At 37.5% G+C, this 19,139-nt stretch overlaps 1 protein-coding gene across 1 annotated transcript in view; it reads right to left on the bottom strand.

Annotated features, from left to right (window-relative positions):
- Nucleotides 1–17,353: 17,353 nt before the first annotated feature.
- Nucleotides 17,354–19,139, bottom strand: part of LOC129778213 (uncharacterized) — a 41,897-nt gene continuing 40,111 nt past the window's right edge. Inside the window, exon 3 of the mRNA XM_055784957.1 lies at nt 17,354–18,334. Within this exon, the coding sequence (XP_055640932.1) occupies nt 17,772–18,334 (563 nt within the window). The 3' untranslated portion in view covers nt 17,354–17,771. The remainder of the gene's footprint in view (nt 18,335–19,139) is intronic.

Genomic DNA, 19,139 nt, shown 5'->3' with positions numbered 1-19,139 from the left:
TCTGGATGTAGAATGGTAATATTTTGTTCTTCTAACTTATCTGAGATAAACTTTAGTTCTTCTGCTTCTAGAAAATTCTTAGAAATGATATTTATTTTTGCAAGTTGTATAACTTCGAAAATTGAGTCTAGGTGTTCTTGTATTAGGTCGACATGATAAGAAATTTTAAATGCCTGTCGGATTGCTGTGAAATTTTGATTGACAAGTTTGTTGGTGATTAGAGATTGTCTGGCTGATATAATTGTTGCTTGATTATTCTTTGTTGTTCATTAACGGAATCTATTAATTTGTTTATACGTTTTCCTAGATGTTTGTTGATAGTTACTTGAATATTATTTTGCCTTATAAGTTCTTGGTTGCCTTGTTTTAAGTCATTTATATCGTTATCTATTTGGATTCGATCTTCTTCATCTAAATTGCCTGTAATCGCCTTTATGGCTGAGCCTAGAAAATTGAATGCTCCTCTCTTGTTTCTTCTATTTGGTAACAATTTCATATACGTGTTTTGGGCTTTCTTAAATTTGGACTGTAATGTGATATAAACGTCGATGAAGTCTGTGAATATTTTAAGTCCGTCGATAGTGATAGCGATGTTGTTTAGTAATGGTCTATAGTCTTCCAAGTCTATTGTGTGATATATCCTGTGACGTCCAGTCTTAATTAGTACGTTTCCGGTCTGTAACGTCACTAGTCCTGGGTTTCTGGTCAGGTCATGTATTTGTATCGTTCTCGATGATGAGGTCGTGATGAACGTCAGCGTAATTAGTTTTAGAAGTTGGCTCCGCAACATCTATAATTTAGAAAAATAATTTGTATGGTTTCATTTTCGCCGAATATTTTCTTTGTGTATTTCTCTGCCAGAGTGGTCCAGAAACGTTCTACCTTTATCTTGGACAACTTTGACTGGGAAATACATTTCTTTTCCTTTGTTCCTTATTCCTTGTCTTCTATTATATACGGTTTCTTCCTCTCGAAGAACCGGTGGATGTTCTCTCTTCTTATTATGGTAACCCAAATTTTTATTTTTAGTTTTATCTGATTGTACAATAATTTCATTGTAGAATTTGTTTCTGTTTTCTAAAATCTAAAATCCTTTCCTCTCCATCCCTTATTCCGTAGAATATTTCCCGGGGTTTGGTTTTTGTGGTAGAGTGGACTGTGTTGTTGTATATGGTGCAAGCTATTCTAAAAACTTCTTTTTCGTTTATGTCGGGATAATTAGGCTTAGTACAACGATAGATTTCGCCCAAAGTTGAGTGAAACCTCTCCACTGTACCATTACTTGAACTATGGTTCGGTGGAGTGAAATGGATGTCTATTTTTAAGTTTTCCAGGAGAGTTTTAATTTCGATGGATTTCATTGAGGGTTCATTGTCAGTAACGATCAAATTTGGGGTACCATAAATGGAAAAGTATTTAGTTAATCCTTTACGTACGTCTTGAATGTTCCTAGATTTGATGGGAATCAACGTAGCGTATCTCGAGAATTTATCTAAAAAGGAAAGGAATATATTAGGTTGTTTTAAGAATATATCTAGGTGTATTAAATCTAAAGGCTTTTTTGGGTCCGGAGTGGGTCCGAGCATGATTTTGTATGGATGCCTCTCGTACTTATTTTTATTACAAATGCGGCAGAGCCTTACAAACTGTCGTATTTTTCTTTTCATTGCTGCCATACCCCTCTATGCCCATTTTCGTGGGTTTGTTCTATAACAATATTTTGTTCCCCGGCCGTTTTCAGATCTATGAGAATTTTTTGAGAAAAATAAATTTTGAAAGGTTTGCCTCTACTGAAGTAGTTTCTATAGACGATTTGAATCGTCTATATCAACTTTTCCGGGCAAAGGATGCAGTTTGATCTTTTGGGATCAATGTAATCTTTAAACATTTTAATTAAGTATGAAACTCCAAATATCAATTTCGTAATTTTTCGTCGGAAAACTCGTGGAAATATTTCTTCATAGGTTTCTTCTTCGTTGGGTCCGATTTTGAGGACAATTTGATTGCTGAAGACATTAAGAGGGGATTCTGTACAAGAAATGAACGCAGAATCATCGGTATCTGCGGAATGGGCTGTAGCTCCATCTGACGATTCTTCGTTTTCAGATGAGGAAGAGGAATCTTCTTCCATATCGTTAGCGTTCAATTCCTCTCGTATTCTCGAAAGACTGTCGGCCACCACATTCTGCTTCCCAGGTCTATATTTTATTTCATAGTCGAATTCTTCCAGGTATAAGCGCCAGTGTATGAGCCTGCTATTTGAGTTTTTAAGGTTTAAGTTATATGTGAGAGGTTTATGATCCGTGTATAGAGTAAATTTTCTTCCGTAAAGATAAGGACGGAAGTATTTACATGCCCACACGATCGCCAAAAGTTCTTTCTCGATTGCGGAATAGTTTTCTTCTGACTTATTCAGCGTTCGAGAAGCAAAGGCAATTGGTTTGTCACTGCCAATTTGCCCCTGTGACAAAACGGCTCCAACTGCGAAATTGGAGGCGTCTGTTGTCAAAATAAATGGTTTGTCGAAATTCGGGTACTGTAATATATCACTCGATGTAAGAATATTACGACATCGCTCAAAGGCATCTACGAAATCCTTAGTGTGAGTGATAGTTTCTTCTTTTCTCAACGTTTTTGTAAGTGGTTTGGCTATTTTCGCAAAGTCTCGAATAAACTTGCGGTAATAGCCTAAAATTCCTAAGAATCTTCTTAGTTCTTTTTCATTCTTCGGAAGTGGCCATTTTCTGATGATTTCCATTTTTTCGGGATTTGGCTTTACTCCTTCACGAGTTACGATGTGGCCTAGAAAGGCTACTTCTTTGTGAAGAAACTCGCTTTTATCGAGTTGCACCTCCATATTGAATTTTCTAAGACTATCAAAAATTTTCTTTAGGTTGTCAAGGTGTTCCTTTAGGCTGGTAGAGAACACGATTATATCGTCCATGTACACAAGACATCGGACACCAATGTGCTCTCTCAAAACGTTATCCATCACGCGTTGAAATGTTGATGGAGCATTTTTCAAACCGAATGGCATTCTTAAAAACTCGTAGTGTCCGTTTTCGACACTAAACGCAGTTTTTTCGATGTCACTCTTATCCACTTCGATCTGGTGAAATCCAGATGCCAAATCAAGTGTCGAAAAATAAATGCAACGGCCAAGCTTATCAAGAATGTCGTTAATATTAGGAATGGGATAACGATCATCTTCCTCTCTATGGCAGAAAGGGTAGCGATAAGATTTCGTGTGAATCGGTATATCGTCTTTTGTGGAAATTTTATGTCTAATCGCGTTGGTGAAGGTCAGTTGTTCGCCTTCTACATAAAATATACTCTCATAATCTGCAATCACTTTCATTAGGTTAGATTTTTCTTCTTTGTTCAGATGATCAACTCTCAATTGATCGAAAATGGGTGTCCTGGCAAATTGAGTTACATAATCTTGGTTCGGTTCCTCTAAGGAAAAATTGTTAAGTTCAACATCTAGAGGACGTTTTATTAATACTTTTGAAGGGCTTTTTGATATGTTTGATACAGTAAAAAAAGCATGGCTATCTTTTGAATTGTAGATACCAGAGTGTATGAAAATGTCCTTAGTTGGTAAATTCACAATTTTCGTTTCATTGGAATTTAAATGGATTATTGCCGAATTTGGATATTTTCGAAACATTTTCAGTACGCCAGTGGGGAATTTCAACTCATTTTGAGCTGTTAATATGTTGGCTTTTAGTTCACGTAAGGTCTCATATCCTATGAGACCATCGAAAAATTTGTGGAAGTCGAATATGTAAAATATTTGTTTTTTTGATCCTGGTATTGTGGAAAAGGGGTTGAATTCTACGAATTGATCTATATTTTGCGAACCATTAACGTTCGTTACCTTTACAGGTTTGGTGAACTTGCATTTGTCCAAATTGACATGTTTCGGACTAATGTAGTTTTTGTTCGCTCCCGTATCGATCTAAAACTTCAGTGGTCCTTTAGTGGTATTAATTTGTATGTACGGTATAAAATTGTTTACGAAGGAGTTTCTTGGGCCGTAATTATCTGAAAATTCAGTTCATCAGTGGAGGTGGTATTTTCTTCGACACTCTCTTCCTGATTGTTCACCACAGGTTGAAAAGATGTACTAGCCATCGGTTCATTGTGATAATTATCCTGCTCATAATTTTCTTCATCATAGGTTTCGTATTCACAATTTGGTCCTTCGTACGGGCCGTAAGGATCAGACGTATTTGTGCCTTTGTGGTAATTGATTGCTCTCCGAGGTCTATTCATATAGTTTATTTTATTAGATCTTATTGAAGGGTCTACTTCCATGGGAGTAGGCTTCGGCATCTGAACTGGTCTTGGGGCGAATACGTTTCGCGGAGGAACTTGCGGTTGATTTAGAAAGCCTTGGTTCTGATGTTGTTGGAAAGGTGTGTGGAATTGATTCATTTGAGGTCTTTGAAAATTTTGCAGTTGATTAAAAGGATTCATTTGTGATCTCGAAAAATTTTGCTGTGGATTAAAATAATTCGTTTGAGCCTGATACTGGGGTCTTTGGTAATGATTAAAATTATTCCAGTTCTTTTGTCTTGGTGGGGGAGGTGGTGCTACAACAATCGGTTTTTGGAATCGATTTGTAGTTTCCATCTTATTAAGGCCGCATTTATTTTGATAGTTTCTCTCTTCAATAGAAGCATCGAAAGTTTCTTTTAATTTTTTTGGTTGGCGGGCTCTTACGTTCCCGCCGATGGGCTCTTTTAGTCCTGCTAAAAACACTTGAAGAGCATTCTCCTGGTGTGTCGAGATTCTGTCCGTTCTCAAGTTGAGATCGGATGTTGAAATATTTGTATGGTTTATCAAAAGCGAAATCAATTGATGAACCGAACTATAAAATTCTTCTATTGTTCCAGCTTGTTGCAGTTGGAACAATTCGCGGGTAAGCGTGACAGAATCACGCTTGTCGTTATAGTAAGCTATCAGGTTAGCTTTAATTTCTTCCCAGATTAGCGGTGTCCCGTATGTTTCTAAAACTCGGTCCGCATCTCCGGTTACTTTCGAGCGTATGGATTGAAGCCATACTTGCTCGAAGGGTGTCCCTTTAAGAGTTTCTAAAAAGGGCAACAGATTTTCCACTGCTCTAATGAAGCAGTGTAATTTGACGGGGTTACCGTCGAATTGCGGCAATTCGCGGATTGCCTGGGGCGTTTGCATCGCCTTTAGGATTTTCTCCGCCTTGTCGAACATTACCGCTGTTTGAGCAATTCTGGCGGCTTTTTCGTGTTCATTTAAATTTTCCTCCTGTGCTGAGGTATTGCTCCTCGGTAATTCAGGGGATATGTTAAAACTGTTTGGGTTCATTGTTTTCGCGATTATTCACAAAGCACTCCAAGGTAAAAATTAAATCACTCTTGTTAGATTTGCTAGATTTTTTTTGTCTGATTTAACGTTTGGTTTTGTTTTAGATTAGTAGTTCACTTTTGTGATATAAAGAGAGTCGCTTACGGTGTTACCCGGGCTCGTCTCTCTGAATTAGTAGTTTTTTATTATATTTTATGGATGTGGATACAGCTTTTTTTGTCTCAGGTAAGCTTTGTATCACTCCGATTAGATGATTGTTAATTTGACTAAGATCTAATTACTTACTTGATAAAAAGGTATCACTCGTGCGTCCGTTGTAGTTCTCCAATCGTCAGCCACTCGATATTCGTTCGCGCGGTAAATCACTTTCGCGAATTGGATCTACGCGTGAACATTTGAACAAGCAATCCTACCGACTGCGCCAATTATGTTACATGAGGATATCGAAGAGTTTTTAAAAAGGAAAGACCGGTTTCACAGAGAGTACAAGTTAGACTGATTTTATTATTATCAATTTTACATCATGAAGCCTAGCCATTTACCTAAAGCCCTTACGCTGCACATTCTATCCAGTCCGTTGTCGCGTCAGGTACAGAGTCCGAATCGATGTTTTACGTTGGTGTCCTAAATTGTTGTTTCGCTTGCGTTCGCGAATTGATGCTACCGGTAAACTGTTCCACAGTGATCGGTTCTGTTGCTGTGGGGAAAATGATGTTGCTTGCGTTAACTTATATATATATATATATATATATATATATATATATATATATATATATATATATATATATATATATATAAATGGATTTCTGTCTGTCTGATTCTTATGGACTCGGAAACTACTGAACCGATCAACATGAAAATTGGTATGTAGGGGTTTTCGGGGCCGGCGAAGGTTTTCGTGATAATTTGAGACCCCTCCCCCTTCTCTAAGGGGGGGCTGCCAAACAAATTAAACACAAATTTCTACATCACTCGGGAATTAATCAAGCAAATGAAACGAAATTTGGCATGTGGAGGTTTTAGGGTGCAATAAATGTTTCTATGATGGTTAGACACTCCACCCCCCTCTCTAAGGGGGGGGGGGGGCTGCCATATAAATGAAACAAAAATTTCTGCATTTCTCGAGAATTATTCAAGCAAATGAAACCAAATTTGGCATGTGGAGGTTTTTGGGTGCAATAAATGTTTCTCTGGTGGTTAGACACTCCACCCCTGGAACTTGTTTTTTTTCGGTGAACGAGACAAAACGTATGATTTTGGGTGCCAGTAAAAATAGTTATCTCGATTTTTCATTCGGAACATGCTGCGAAATGTTGATTTGTACAATAATATACCCTATGCAAAATAATAGCTCATTCGGACTTTCATTTACTAGTGTCGCAGACGTTAAACTTTGAGTTTTTTGGAAACCGAAAAATCACTGGGAATGGTAGTTTTAATTTTTATTATAACCAATGTCTTAAAATTGCAGACACGTTGAGATTTACAGTTATCTCAAAATTTTTGTTTTGTCAAAAATCGATTTTTCAGAGGTAAAAACGACCAAGCGCAAAAAAAAATTTTTTTTTGACAAAATTTTTATACGAGATTACTGTTATAAATCTCGTCGTTTCATGCAATTTAATGACATTTGGCATCATTTTTTTTTTGAAAATCCCGATTTCCTTTACTCCTTCCTTGGGTGATTTTTCGATTTAAAAAAAAAACTTAAACTTTGACCGCTTTGCGCCACTCTCCCTTAAGTTCGATTGAGCTGATATTTTGCATAGGGTGTTTTTCCGAGGTGGTAAACCAGGGTACGTAGTCTGGACCTAGGTAGTGCGGACTGAATCAAAACGGCTGCCAAAAAAGATCCAATTGAAATGTAAAAAAAGATCCAATGATCAGGAGTGTTATTTTTCTTATGATAATCAACACTATGAAAAAAGTATTGTTATCAAAGGCAAAAATAATTAAACTTATAAAATGAACGAACTACATTTTTCCGTCAATTTCTTAATTGACCATTGCATCGCTGCGAATTTCAATACGTACATACATAGCAAAAGTGAATTGTTTTGGAGACGTTTTTTTCTAACGTCGGTGAAAACAGCTTTGCTAGTTAAGCTGACCGAATGAAATCCGCCTAATTATGATCCGCTAGTCCTGGTGATGAATATAACGGTAAAGCAATCTGCGCATCGTGTTGATGATGGCCGTAATTTTCTGAGTCAACTACCGGCTTAATTGTGAAGAAGGCATAACGGTTTCTCACGAGGTTTCTTTTCCGGTTGAAATGTAACGATGTATTTCTACCAGAATAAACCTGAAAATGTGTATGAAGCAAACCCTTTTGGTTTTCAGTAATTGAAACATCGTACTTACTCCACAGATACGGGAACACTTATTCGGAACTAGTTTGTCTGTAAATATGTTTCCGATGGTATACGATAAAAGCTAACGCGAACATTTTCACTCGTATTCGGGCAGCCTTTCACTGAGCAACGCATTTTTAATGTCCACTTTCCCTGATATAATATTTCTCCGAACGAAATAAAACAAACGAAGTCACAGTCACGTAAACGGAATGAAACGTATCCGCGATGACAACGGTACGGTGTCGATATCTGGATACGAGATTAGTATCCCACTAAACTTATCATTATAATATCAAATTATCTTCAGATAAAATTTGTGTATGAGATTATTATATCACATGAAGAAAAAAAAAGTTTTCACTCACATTGAATACCAGTTTGATACAAAGAAGTTAATTTTCCTTAACACTCCTATACTCGCGCATTGGTCTGTCAGACCGACAAATCAATAATTCGTTCATTTCTCAGAAAATACGACTTTGCGATTCTCTCTAGCTTCGTTATTCGTCGTCCGTCATCGTTTAGCGTATCGCATGTGTTGGTACAAATGGGACGTGTGTCACTTTTTTAACACTTTCGGTCTGACACACCGACGCGAGTATAGGAGTAACTTTTTTGGACAAGTGCCTTTTTCCATATTCTAGAATATTGTTGAATGAAATGTATAAATTAATGTAAGTGGCGTGGAATATTTATTAAATATAATGCATGAGATCATTACCGGACATTTCTTATTTCATTTCAGTTCCGTTTGTAACTGGATTGAGCGGATCCATATATTAACTTTTCGTCATTAAATTCATACGTTCAAAAGCAAAATATAAATGTTTGACTTTTGTATAGTTATTCGCTAAAAATAATGGTGATACATAGACATACTTGCGAAAGAATTTCACTTGGGGAAGAATTGTAAACAGTAAACTATAAACTAATCGGTAGCTTATGGTAATTTTTAACAGTTACAGTTTCGGGGATATTTTTTATAATGGACAATATCGACAAGAAAACAAGTAAAAGAAAAGGAAGTTCCTAGAAATCCTTTTATATCATCTTTTTATGCCCCATCTAAAAAGGCATTAATTCTTAGTTTACCAAGAAAACAGCGACAAAGAATATTAGAAATATGCAAATTTTGTATTCCAGAACCTTTATCATCTGGTAATCATCTAGAAGGTCATTATACATTCTTCTCTTCGATCAAAAACCCGAAAAACACGCAACAACTGCATGAAATGTAAAAAATATGTTTGTTTAGAGCATGCAGTTATGCTATGTTCTGATTCTTACTCCAATGAAACCACAATCGATTAAACGTGTTTATGTTATTTTATAGCTCTTCATACTTCCATGAATTATATTCAGTTGCTGACTTTTAATTAATAACAGTGAAAAATTCGAATTTCGTTATTTGTGTTGGAGTATCAAAAATTACTCTATTTCGAGGAGGCTGAATTAGATGACTATTGAAACATAATAAAGACGAAGAAAACATATGTTTTGGAGTTTTTTCATTCAATGCCTGTTGCTGAGCTTCGCCAATACGCTTTGACCAATGAAGAAGGCTGTAAAATTGTCCTCAACGAATTGCTCAATCGTGCGTGTAGAATCCGGAAGAGTTCATCCGTCGTGACAACTTTGATGAACTCGGGGTTATTATGCATACCACGATACTGTCACGTCACGGGGAAAAACAAGTATATTTGTCACTTGTGTTTCAGATGGTGAAAACTAGTCACGCGGAATGGAGTAAGTTTTATTTGGCATTTATTTAGCTTTTTGCTAACATTTTGAATCTTGTCTTACTTTTAAAGAAAGAAAAGATGAACAAACAGCGATTTACCCGCCTGGTGGCATTTTAGAACGAAATCCTGACGTATCCAGAGGACGTAAATTTGTTTATTTGTATTCGGTAAAGGCGCTATGGGATGTAATTAAGGACTAAAAATGTAGCTTCCGTAGGTCCATTGAAACATGGCGAAAGGTTTACTTCCGATTGTCCTAAGTGAATAGAAATTTTTAGTTCCTATTTTTAGGATTAGACTAACAGAAAATTGCAACACCATAAAATGGCAATGGAGGCCACTAGCCCAAATTCGATCATTATGATTGACTATGTATAATATTGATTTGTTGATATTTTGAATATAAAATAACAACTGCAAAGGTTTTCCTACATTTCAGAACTGGAGACCGAATGGTTGGCATTGAAATACTGAATCATCGAGGTATAATCATTAACTTGTCATTCCAAAACATACGCTTAATTAAATGGAATATATATTATATATTAAATGGAATATTATGCATATGAGCACCCGTGGAGTTTCACATTATCAAGCCGGGTGTTCAGGTTCGATTCCCGTTCTGGCCGGGAGATTTTTTCGTCAAATAAATTTCCTTCGACTTGCACTGTCTAGAGCAGGGTTTCTCAAAGTGGTCGATATCGACCCCTTGGGGTCGATCTGGGTTCCCCAGGGGTCGACTCAAACGAAAACTGATTTTGGGGGTCGACGAGGTCTAAACATCGACCCCTATCGATTAACACAAGCTCTCATTCGAAACTTTCGAGATACTGCCTAAGTTGTATTACGCGATTCCTATAAGTTGACTTGTCATAAGAATGACTTATTTTTTTAGTAGAATATATGAGGTTGGGGAAAAAGTAATCCATTATTTTTGAGTAAAATTCAAAGCTTTATTTGAGATATTAGGATTGTCCGATTTGGGTCAAATATCCACCGTTTTGTTGTATATTTTGTTGCCACTTCAAAGGTAATTCCATAATATCTCTCTCATAGAAATCTTATTGTTGAAAAACTATAGTGATCGATTTCCACAATCTTCTCTTGATTCCAATTTCTTATCACTCAGGATTTTTTGCAATGCGAGAAAAAGGTGGTAATCACTCGGTGCCAAGTTAGGACTAGATGGTGGATGCATTATTACTTCCCAACCAACCTCCTGGAGTTTCTGGCGAGTCACTATAAACATGTGCGGCCTTGCGTGGTCCTGATGGAACGAAACACTTCTTCTGTTGGCCAATTTTGGTCGTTTCTGGCCAATCGCTAGCTTCAAACAGTCCAGTTGTTGATAGATCTGTTGAAGATCTAAATTTAGTGTTCGGCCATACGATAGTAACCTAAATAATTATTATCTTTAAGTCCCACCAAACACACAGTAGAACCTTCCTGGTCGTTAGTTCTGGTTTAACCACCGTTTGAGCTGCTTCACCACGCTTTGACCACGACCGTTTTGCACTTTTCATAAAAATTTAACAAGGCTTATCGACATAATTTCATAAACTCGTACAAGATTAGAAAATCGGAAAGTAAAAATGCGTGAATAAGTTCGTCGAGAAAATGTGTTTGAGTGTACAAGTCTTTCAGGCACGTTTTGACTTGTGCTATATTTGACACATATACTCGCAATAATGATGATATTCAAGTCCAAACATGCTCCTAATATATTACTGTATAACAAGCTTGCACTTAGGCCCCTACACCCCATGTTAATTTTTAGCACATGTTTTGGCATCCCGATGTATTACATCAAATGAGCCTAAAAATAACAAAAAATCCGCTACTCCCCAATACTTGTATATTATTTGTATAATATATTAGGCTGTCAAAAAAGTCCTGCGGTATTTTTTTTGAATTTTCATTTGTTCATAAAATTAGTTACAATCATTTGTTTTAAGTTAAATATGCGCCTTTTTGTTCGATGACTTGTTCCCAACGAGATGCCAACTTCATAATACCCCTGTTATAGAAGCTCGCTTCCTTATTGGCAAAAAACTCGGATAGCCAATTTTCACAGGCCTCTTTTGTGGCTAACTTCTGACTACCTAGCTCGTTCGCCATGGACAAAAACAGGTGGTAGTCACATGGTGCAAGATCCGGACTATACGGCGGATGCAAAAGAACCTCCCATCCGAGCTCCCGGAGCTTCTGGTGCGTCACCAAAGAAGTGTGTGGCCTGGCGTTGTCCTAATGGAAGACAATGCGGCCTCTGTTTATCAAAGATGGCCTCTTCTTAATGAGTGCTACCTTCAAGCGGTCCAGTTGTTGGCAGTACAGGTCCGAAATGAGCGTTTGGCCATAGGGAAGCAGCTCATAATAGATTATTCCTTGACAATCCCACCAAACACACAGCAGAACCTTCCTGGCCGTCAATGAGGGCTTGGCCACCGTCTGAGCCGCTTCAGCGGGCTTCGACCACGACCGTTTGCGCTTCATGTTGTCGTAAGTGACCCACTTTTCATCGCCAGTCACCATCCGCTTCAGAAACGGGTCGATTTTGTTGCGATTCAGCAGCGATTCACATGCGTCGATACAATCAAAGATGTTTTTTTGCGTCAACGTTTGTGGCACCCATACATCGAGCTTCTTTGTGAATCCAAGCTTCTTCAAATGGTTAATAACGGTTTGCCTTTGCCTTTGTCATAGTAGTACTGTAAAATATGTCGGATTTTCTCTTTATTTTGCTCCATATTTGCGACACTATAACTCACGAACGACTTAACCAAACAAAACACTGTCAAGGACTATATTATAGCGCGCAAAAATACCTTTCCAACAAGCTATAGTATGACTCGATACAATGAATACAACTAGAACTACGTGCTTACAATGACACCTCGCGGAAATACCGCAGGACTTTTTTGACAGCCTAATATATTCTATTTCAATATAAGATCAATTTGGGCGAGCGAAACAGGAGACACGTTGCAAATAAGCACGTATTAAAGCTTTTCGTGTAGCCAAGTTCACGGTCCAGACAGAGAAAGATATATATTCTCGTTTATGCTCTTCTTTTCCTCTTAGAAAACACTTTCCATTTTCATTTTATGATGAGATGTAATACTATCACGCATGTGCTCCCGTGGCCGAGTGGTTAACGTCCCACACTATCATGCTGGGGTTCGGGTTCGATTTCCGTTCTGGCCGAGGAGAATTTTTCGTCAAAGAAATTTCTTCCAGCTTGCACTGTGGTCACGCGTATTCTAGAACTTGCCATTCCAGAATATATTCAAGGCGTTTTATCCGGCATGGAAATCTCAACTGGGTACTACTAATAAAAATGACGCAAGTAATACCTACGTTGAGAAGTCTAAAGTTCCACTGCGAACGTTAGTGCCATCAAAGAAACAGAAGAATATTATCACGCATTTATGCAGCAGCACTAGTAGCTATGTGGATAGCGTAGTCGTGTTAAACAGCCTTGCATTTCATCTGGCCTTGGTTCGATCCCCGTTGACGTCGTATGGACTTTTTTTTGGTACAATCCCGAAAGAGATGAAAAAAATGGGTGGGTTATATCTATGATATAACCGCAAGGTTGACGTGGGACTACCTTAGCTTAGCAATCATTCGTTTGTATTGATTAAATTCTTCATTGAATGAAACAGTTTCCGAATTCAATTAAATTCAATATATTTGCTTTGTGAGTAAAAAGATTGAACAAATGCCATGTAAAGTCAATTCATGCATTGTGATAGATTGTTCTTCGTTACGAGTAAATTTAATGACAGACCTTTTACGTTCGGTATGATGCCTAGGACAAAAAAAATTAACGGAAGAATTATCAAACGTTTGATGAACCAGCCTAAGGCTGAAAATCTTTCTAATAAAGACAAAAAAAAATATCAAACGATTATTTTATTTTACAGTTCCCTCTGAAGTTTACATCTCTCAAGTGTACGTACTTCTCGAACCGCGAATTTGCTTGAAACTGGAAAGTTCATTCGCTTCTAGTGTCTGCACGATTTTCCCAGGTTCCTAAGTTTAGAAGACCGTGTTAGGGAAACATATTCTTGTCTGCACAAAGGCAAGCAAGTAAAAAGTACTCGCAGTTTGCATTTATTCGCAAAACCGATTTCCTCGGACACCTTGGTTTTGAAGTCTGTGTTAGGCAAACACATTTCAGTCGGAACAAAAATACCTCCGACTTGCATGAATTTGAAATGCCGATTTCCTCCAGGCACCTTGGTTTAGAAATCTCTGTTAGGGAACACATTTCGGCGGGTACAAAAGCTCCCCCTACTTTCATGTGTTTGCAATGCCGATTTCTCCATCGCTGCTTGGTTTTGAAGTCTGTGTTAGGGAACATTTTTCGATGAGAACAAAAGTCCCCCTACTTTCATGTATTTGCAATGTCTATTTCCCCAAGGCTGCTTGGTTTCGATGCCTGTGTTAGGGAAAACGTAAATCGGGCCAATCAAAACGATGCAGTTAGGGCGTTTAGATAACGCCTAATATTTTACAGTTATTCAATTGTTTATTTTTTGAAAAATAACATTTTGTTAGTTGCGATAGATGCGTAGAAATATTCCCTATCAATTGATGCAAACATCTTTCCGATCCAGTAAGAAATGTTCGAGTTATAAGCATTCGAAATCTTTCATTTTTTCCTGCATGTTCTGTGTTTTGTTTTTACTCCCCATATATTCCGGTTAGACGTAGTCCCACGCCAAAAAAGAGATGTCTGCTCCTATAAATACAAACATTTTGAAGTTTTTAAAACAGTTCATTGTTTGCTCATTTGACCCTTCAGCACACGAAGAAGCATTATTTCTGCCGAAGATGAAATGTTTTCTGCTAACGCTAGTTCGGGTGTAGTTCTAAAGATCTTATCTTTGGAATAAAGTGATTAATATACCACTTTGTTTAGCTGGCAAAGAGTTATGGATGCTCAAAACCTTGCACCTCCGACGTGACCTCTTGTTTTTGAAGCAAAAACTTACACACCGGTACAAAAATGATTTCGTAATCCTAAGTCAAAATCCATGCGAAAGCAAGCTTAGCACTGTACAGTTTTCTTTGTGCATATTGTGAGAACGCTTTGTGAAGCTTCATTGGAGCTTGAATGATACTACACTCATCTATTATTTTAATTCAAGAGATAACAAAGGGATAATATAGCTAAATGAAGTGAACTAAAGTAAAGTGATTGAAAAAGAATTTACAAAACGCTTAATTATCAACGCGCGAAGCAATTCCATACTTTTCTGCTATTTATGAAAAAGTAACAGAGTAGATACCAAAACATGTTTCAATATTTTTCAATTTTTTAATTACATCATTACATTAATAAATTACATCAGGATTTTACTAAGAGGATTGAGGATAATCTAAATTTACAAATTCCTCAATGAATAGTAAATCCCTACAATATCACAGCCATGGAATGAGCCAATGTCGACAATGCACAAAGAGTTCATTACCTTCTGTGCAGATGAGAAGCTTAAGCAGAAGCTCAACCAATGCTATCAGAAGTTCTGGTTGCAACGCAACTATGAAATACAGTATGGTGGGACATTGTTGAAAAATATATTATCGATTTTTCATCTACATACCTTGTCTAAAAAGGCTTCAGAGTGGTTATAAATATTTTGGCAAAACAAAAAAAAAACCGTTTGAAAATCAACGAACGTGGAGATTTAGGGGTTTAACTCACCAATATTGAACCAATATTCCATCACACTGATTTTTGATGTTTTTTATCTTTACTTTGCGATTTTCTAAAAATTAATTAACCACTTATTGCTTGCAAATAAACAATTTGTATTTGTGAGTAATTTGAATTAATAATTGTTTTTAATACAATTGATTTTCACCGAATTTAATGTCTATTTTGTTGGATTTCGTTGAGAAAATGATGTCAAGTCACTTAACCCTTTATAAGGCCGTGGCAACTATATTGTCACCCACAAGTTTTTTTTCGCCGCGCTTGGAATATTATTTCAATATTTTGCTTAACCAAAGACTTCTAAAGATATCTGGCAATACTCCATTTTTTTAGGGCTGCCAAAAATTTACGATATTAATTTACGAGGCGATTTTATAGCACCGGCAGCAAATTCTGTCCAAATTCGTTGAAAATGCAACAATTTGATAAGTTTTCACTGTAATCGTTCTATTTAGGATCTACTGTAATATCATGCAGTTTTTCAAAAAAAAATAAATAGTTGATGAAAAATAAATCTTTTCAATTTTTTCTTCGTAAGTCTGTATAAAAAAATGTTTTTTAGCTGCACTAGAAATATTGTTTTAATTTTCGCACAAACCAAAGGATATTGTTTTATTTTTCGCACAAACCAAACGCGCAATGTCCACTCGGTGTGCGAGAACTCAAAGGCACAATTGAATGAGCTTACAAGGCAGCGACAGCGTTTTTGAAGTTAACAGGCAGTGGTAACTATATTGCCACCATTTTTTCAACTGTTTAAATAGTTTATTTTTTATTAAAGGTAAATATGTGTAAGGATTATGTTCTCTGAAGTTTGAAGTTTGGATTATCGATTCCATGCCTAGCTTCCACAGCCTTAGAAAGGGTTAATATACAGAAAAGTTTTTTAATTGCTAAGTATTTCGTATGATTGAAGAAGTTTGACTTTAGGGGTCTGAGGTATCACTTCTAGAAAAGGGGTCTCTTGCCCAAAATAGTTTGAGAACCCCAGGTATAGAGCTTGCCCCTCGGAATACATTCAAGGCGTGTTTTTTGGCTTAAGCAATCTCAACTAAGTATTAACCTTTGCAGTCGTATTAAATTTGGGCATGAGTGTCGTACTGGTCGGAATTATTTTTCCTTGAAAAAGCAGTGATACATGCAAGATTGTGAAAAATGATTTTTTTTAAATTTTTTTTAACACGTTACGCCCTGATTTTTTTTTGCTGCGCTCTTCATCCAGCGCGCATCAAGAGCGTTTGCACAATATCAGTGTCGGTTCCAGTTTCCAAAGACATGTATTGTATAAATAGAAAATATTCAGCAATTCGACTAGAAAGCAGTCACATTTTGTAAAACATCTGAAATCAAACCGTATATATTTTTATTTTATTATTTAAAAACTGACAGTCCCAGCCAGTCAGCAGTTTCCTACCAAAAAGCATGATATTATTCCGATTACATAAGACACTTATGCGATTATTCAATCAACATGAGACAATTATACAAACAGTAGTACTGATGCTTAAGAACAATCTTTTCCATCACACCAAAGTGTAACAATGGCAAAATTCTGCTGTTCTAATTTTATTCTCACATTCCTATGCATTCAACGCATTGTGCGTTGTCTTCAGGTTCACTAGACTTCAAGCTTCATTAAAGAAAAGCATAAACTGGTACTTGATTGAGTAAAATTTAAGATTAGCAGGATTTCTTGCTGTGGTGGCTTAGAGCAGACAAACGACCAGAACGGTAAAAAAGGTATGGTGGCTGAGAGCAGACAAACGACCACAAAGAGTTAATAAATGACGCTAGTTAATGCATACGTTGAGACGGCAAAAGTTACACAGGGAACGTTAACGCCATTCAAGATTATCGCATACACTGTATACATCTTACCTACATAACGTTCAAATGTCCGAAATTATGCAACCGATATAACGTTCAAACGCTCGACAATAAGGCAACCGACATGTCTCTTATAAACGAGAATGAACACTTTCACTTCACGGAGTTTATTTTTACACGCAACTGTCCGTGACAACGATGGAAACCATGCAGTTCTGGTCGAAAGATTTGTTGGCTCCTGGCCTTGATGAAGGACACATCGAGTGAAATTGTTTGAAAGGATCTAATACAGATATTATAGACACAATAGTTGAAGGGTTGTCATCGTCTAACAATTTCTGCTTCCCTCATAGTTCATACTGTAACAATTTCGCACGTTTATTCTTTTTCTTCACATCATTTGTTTGCAGTATCCTAAGTCTCATGGAAGTTACAGGGGAAAATATAAAAAAATACTATTTATAAAATAAATATACATTTAGATAACATTTCGCAGTGTGTTTTGCTTGCAGTTTTGTTCTCCACGTCGTCGCTTTACTTGTGACGGTTTTTTTTATCTCTCGCGTGTTAAGTTCATCACGTTGAAAGTTCCTTGTGCTTTCATTTCGTGGCGGTGGAAAAACTATCGCACAGAACAGTGTGGTCTAAACAGGGATAGTATCCAGCGATTAGGGTGAGAAGAAAGTTTGGCAATGTAGATTAATGTTATTTTACTTCTTTCTCGAGGAGTGGTTCTTATACTAAAAGTTGTTTTTTTACTACACTAAAAAATTACAGACGAATTCCAGGATTTGTGGCAGCCACGTAGTTCAGCAGTTCCTCGGAATCCTCGCAGACAATTGGTTTCTCGTGGTAGCAAGCAACATCGTGCCAACCGATACCATCGTTATACACGTTGTTGAGAACGGACAGACAGGATTCGGTGGTCTGGTTGATGTCGAATTCGGCATTGTCTGGCTGTGGGATTTTCTTGTGCCCGGACTTGCTCCATGGATTGTAGCCCCAGCCGTTGGGGATCTTGTTGGTGCTTTGGATCTTCTCGCGGTTGTTAGACCAGAACCATCCAAAAATGTTCTTTGGTTCCAGATCTGCTCGGTTTTCGCAGCCCTTGAAGTCACAGAGACGGCCAGCCGTCCAGATGTATGGGACATCGTTTTGCTGGATCAAACGGAAAATCAGATTGTTTTCCTCCTGAGTCTCGAGCGAAACCAGGTCCATGCAGTACTCGCGGCAAATATTGCGTCCGTCCAACCAGTCGACGCGCTTATCAGCAAGGGCGGGAACATGACCACTGTAGAAGTAATTGTGTCCGCGATAATTAAACTCCTTTGGACCTACAATTGGGAAGAGAAAAATGAAATTAGTTATATGATGTGCTTCAAGTTCTGCGGAATGCGTTTCCAATTTTTAGGTGTTAAATAATAGAACTCTTACGGGAAGTGAATCAGTGCTGTTTATTTCCCCTAGCAAGCGTTTTTAGAAACTAGTAATTGTCTTGCGATATCTACATTACTACCGTGGGATTTGTTTGCGACACATCCGCGGTACCACTGAAACTTAGGCACCTCAAAACATCGAAATGGTTTTAAACCGTATCTCGCCGGCTAGATTAGGTTCGCCGCAAGTTAAACATTTACCAATCCGTAAGCAAAAGAGTGAACATTATCCAGCCAATGGTGAGAAAAATCGTCTTGCGCTTACCACCGGGGTAGAGCAGATAATGGACCGACTTTTATGTTTGTTCCGAACGGAGCTTTACCATAAAATGCGCGAATGCAGACTCCGACGCAACGATTAGATGAGTGATTAATGTGGAGCTGGGTCGCGCTGCACGGTTGCCACCGGCGTTTTGATTTCAGTGAATTATGAACGTGGGAACGGACGTGGCGAACAACTACGGCACTGGTTACGGCTCAGAGCACGAACGTTTTGTGTTTTAGAACTCAAAGCCGCACGATGCTGTATCATCGAAATGAATTAATTTTCTGTGCGATTGTGACAGATCATCGGAGTGTCGAAATGATTGCCGTTTGCGTGCCTCTAAAGGTGCGATTTATTCGAATCTTTCGAATTAATTGACTTCGATTACGTGTCAGGGGATTAGCTATAGAAAGTTGAATTTATGTGGGTAACGAACTC

The sequence above is a fragment of the Toxorhynchites rutilus genome, chromosome 3 (assembly GCF_029784135.1).
Source record: "Toxorhynchites rutilus septentrionalis strain SRP chromosome 3, ASM2978413v1, whole genome shotgun sequence".
In the NCBI taxonomy this organism is placed as follows: Eukaryota; Metazoa; Arthropoda; class Insecta; order Diptera; family Culicidae; genus Toxorhynchites; species Toxorhynchites rutilus.
This window is presented reverse-complemented; position numbering and strand designations above follow the sequence as displayed.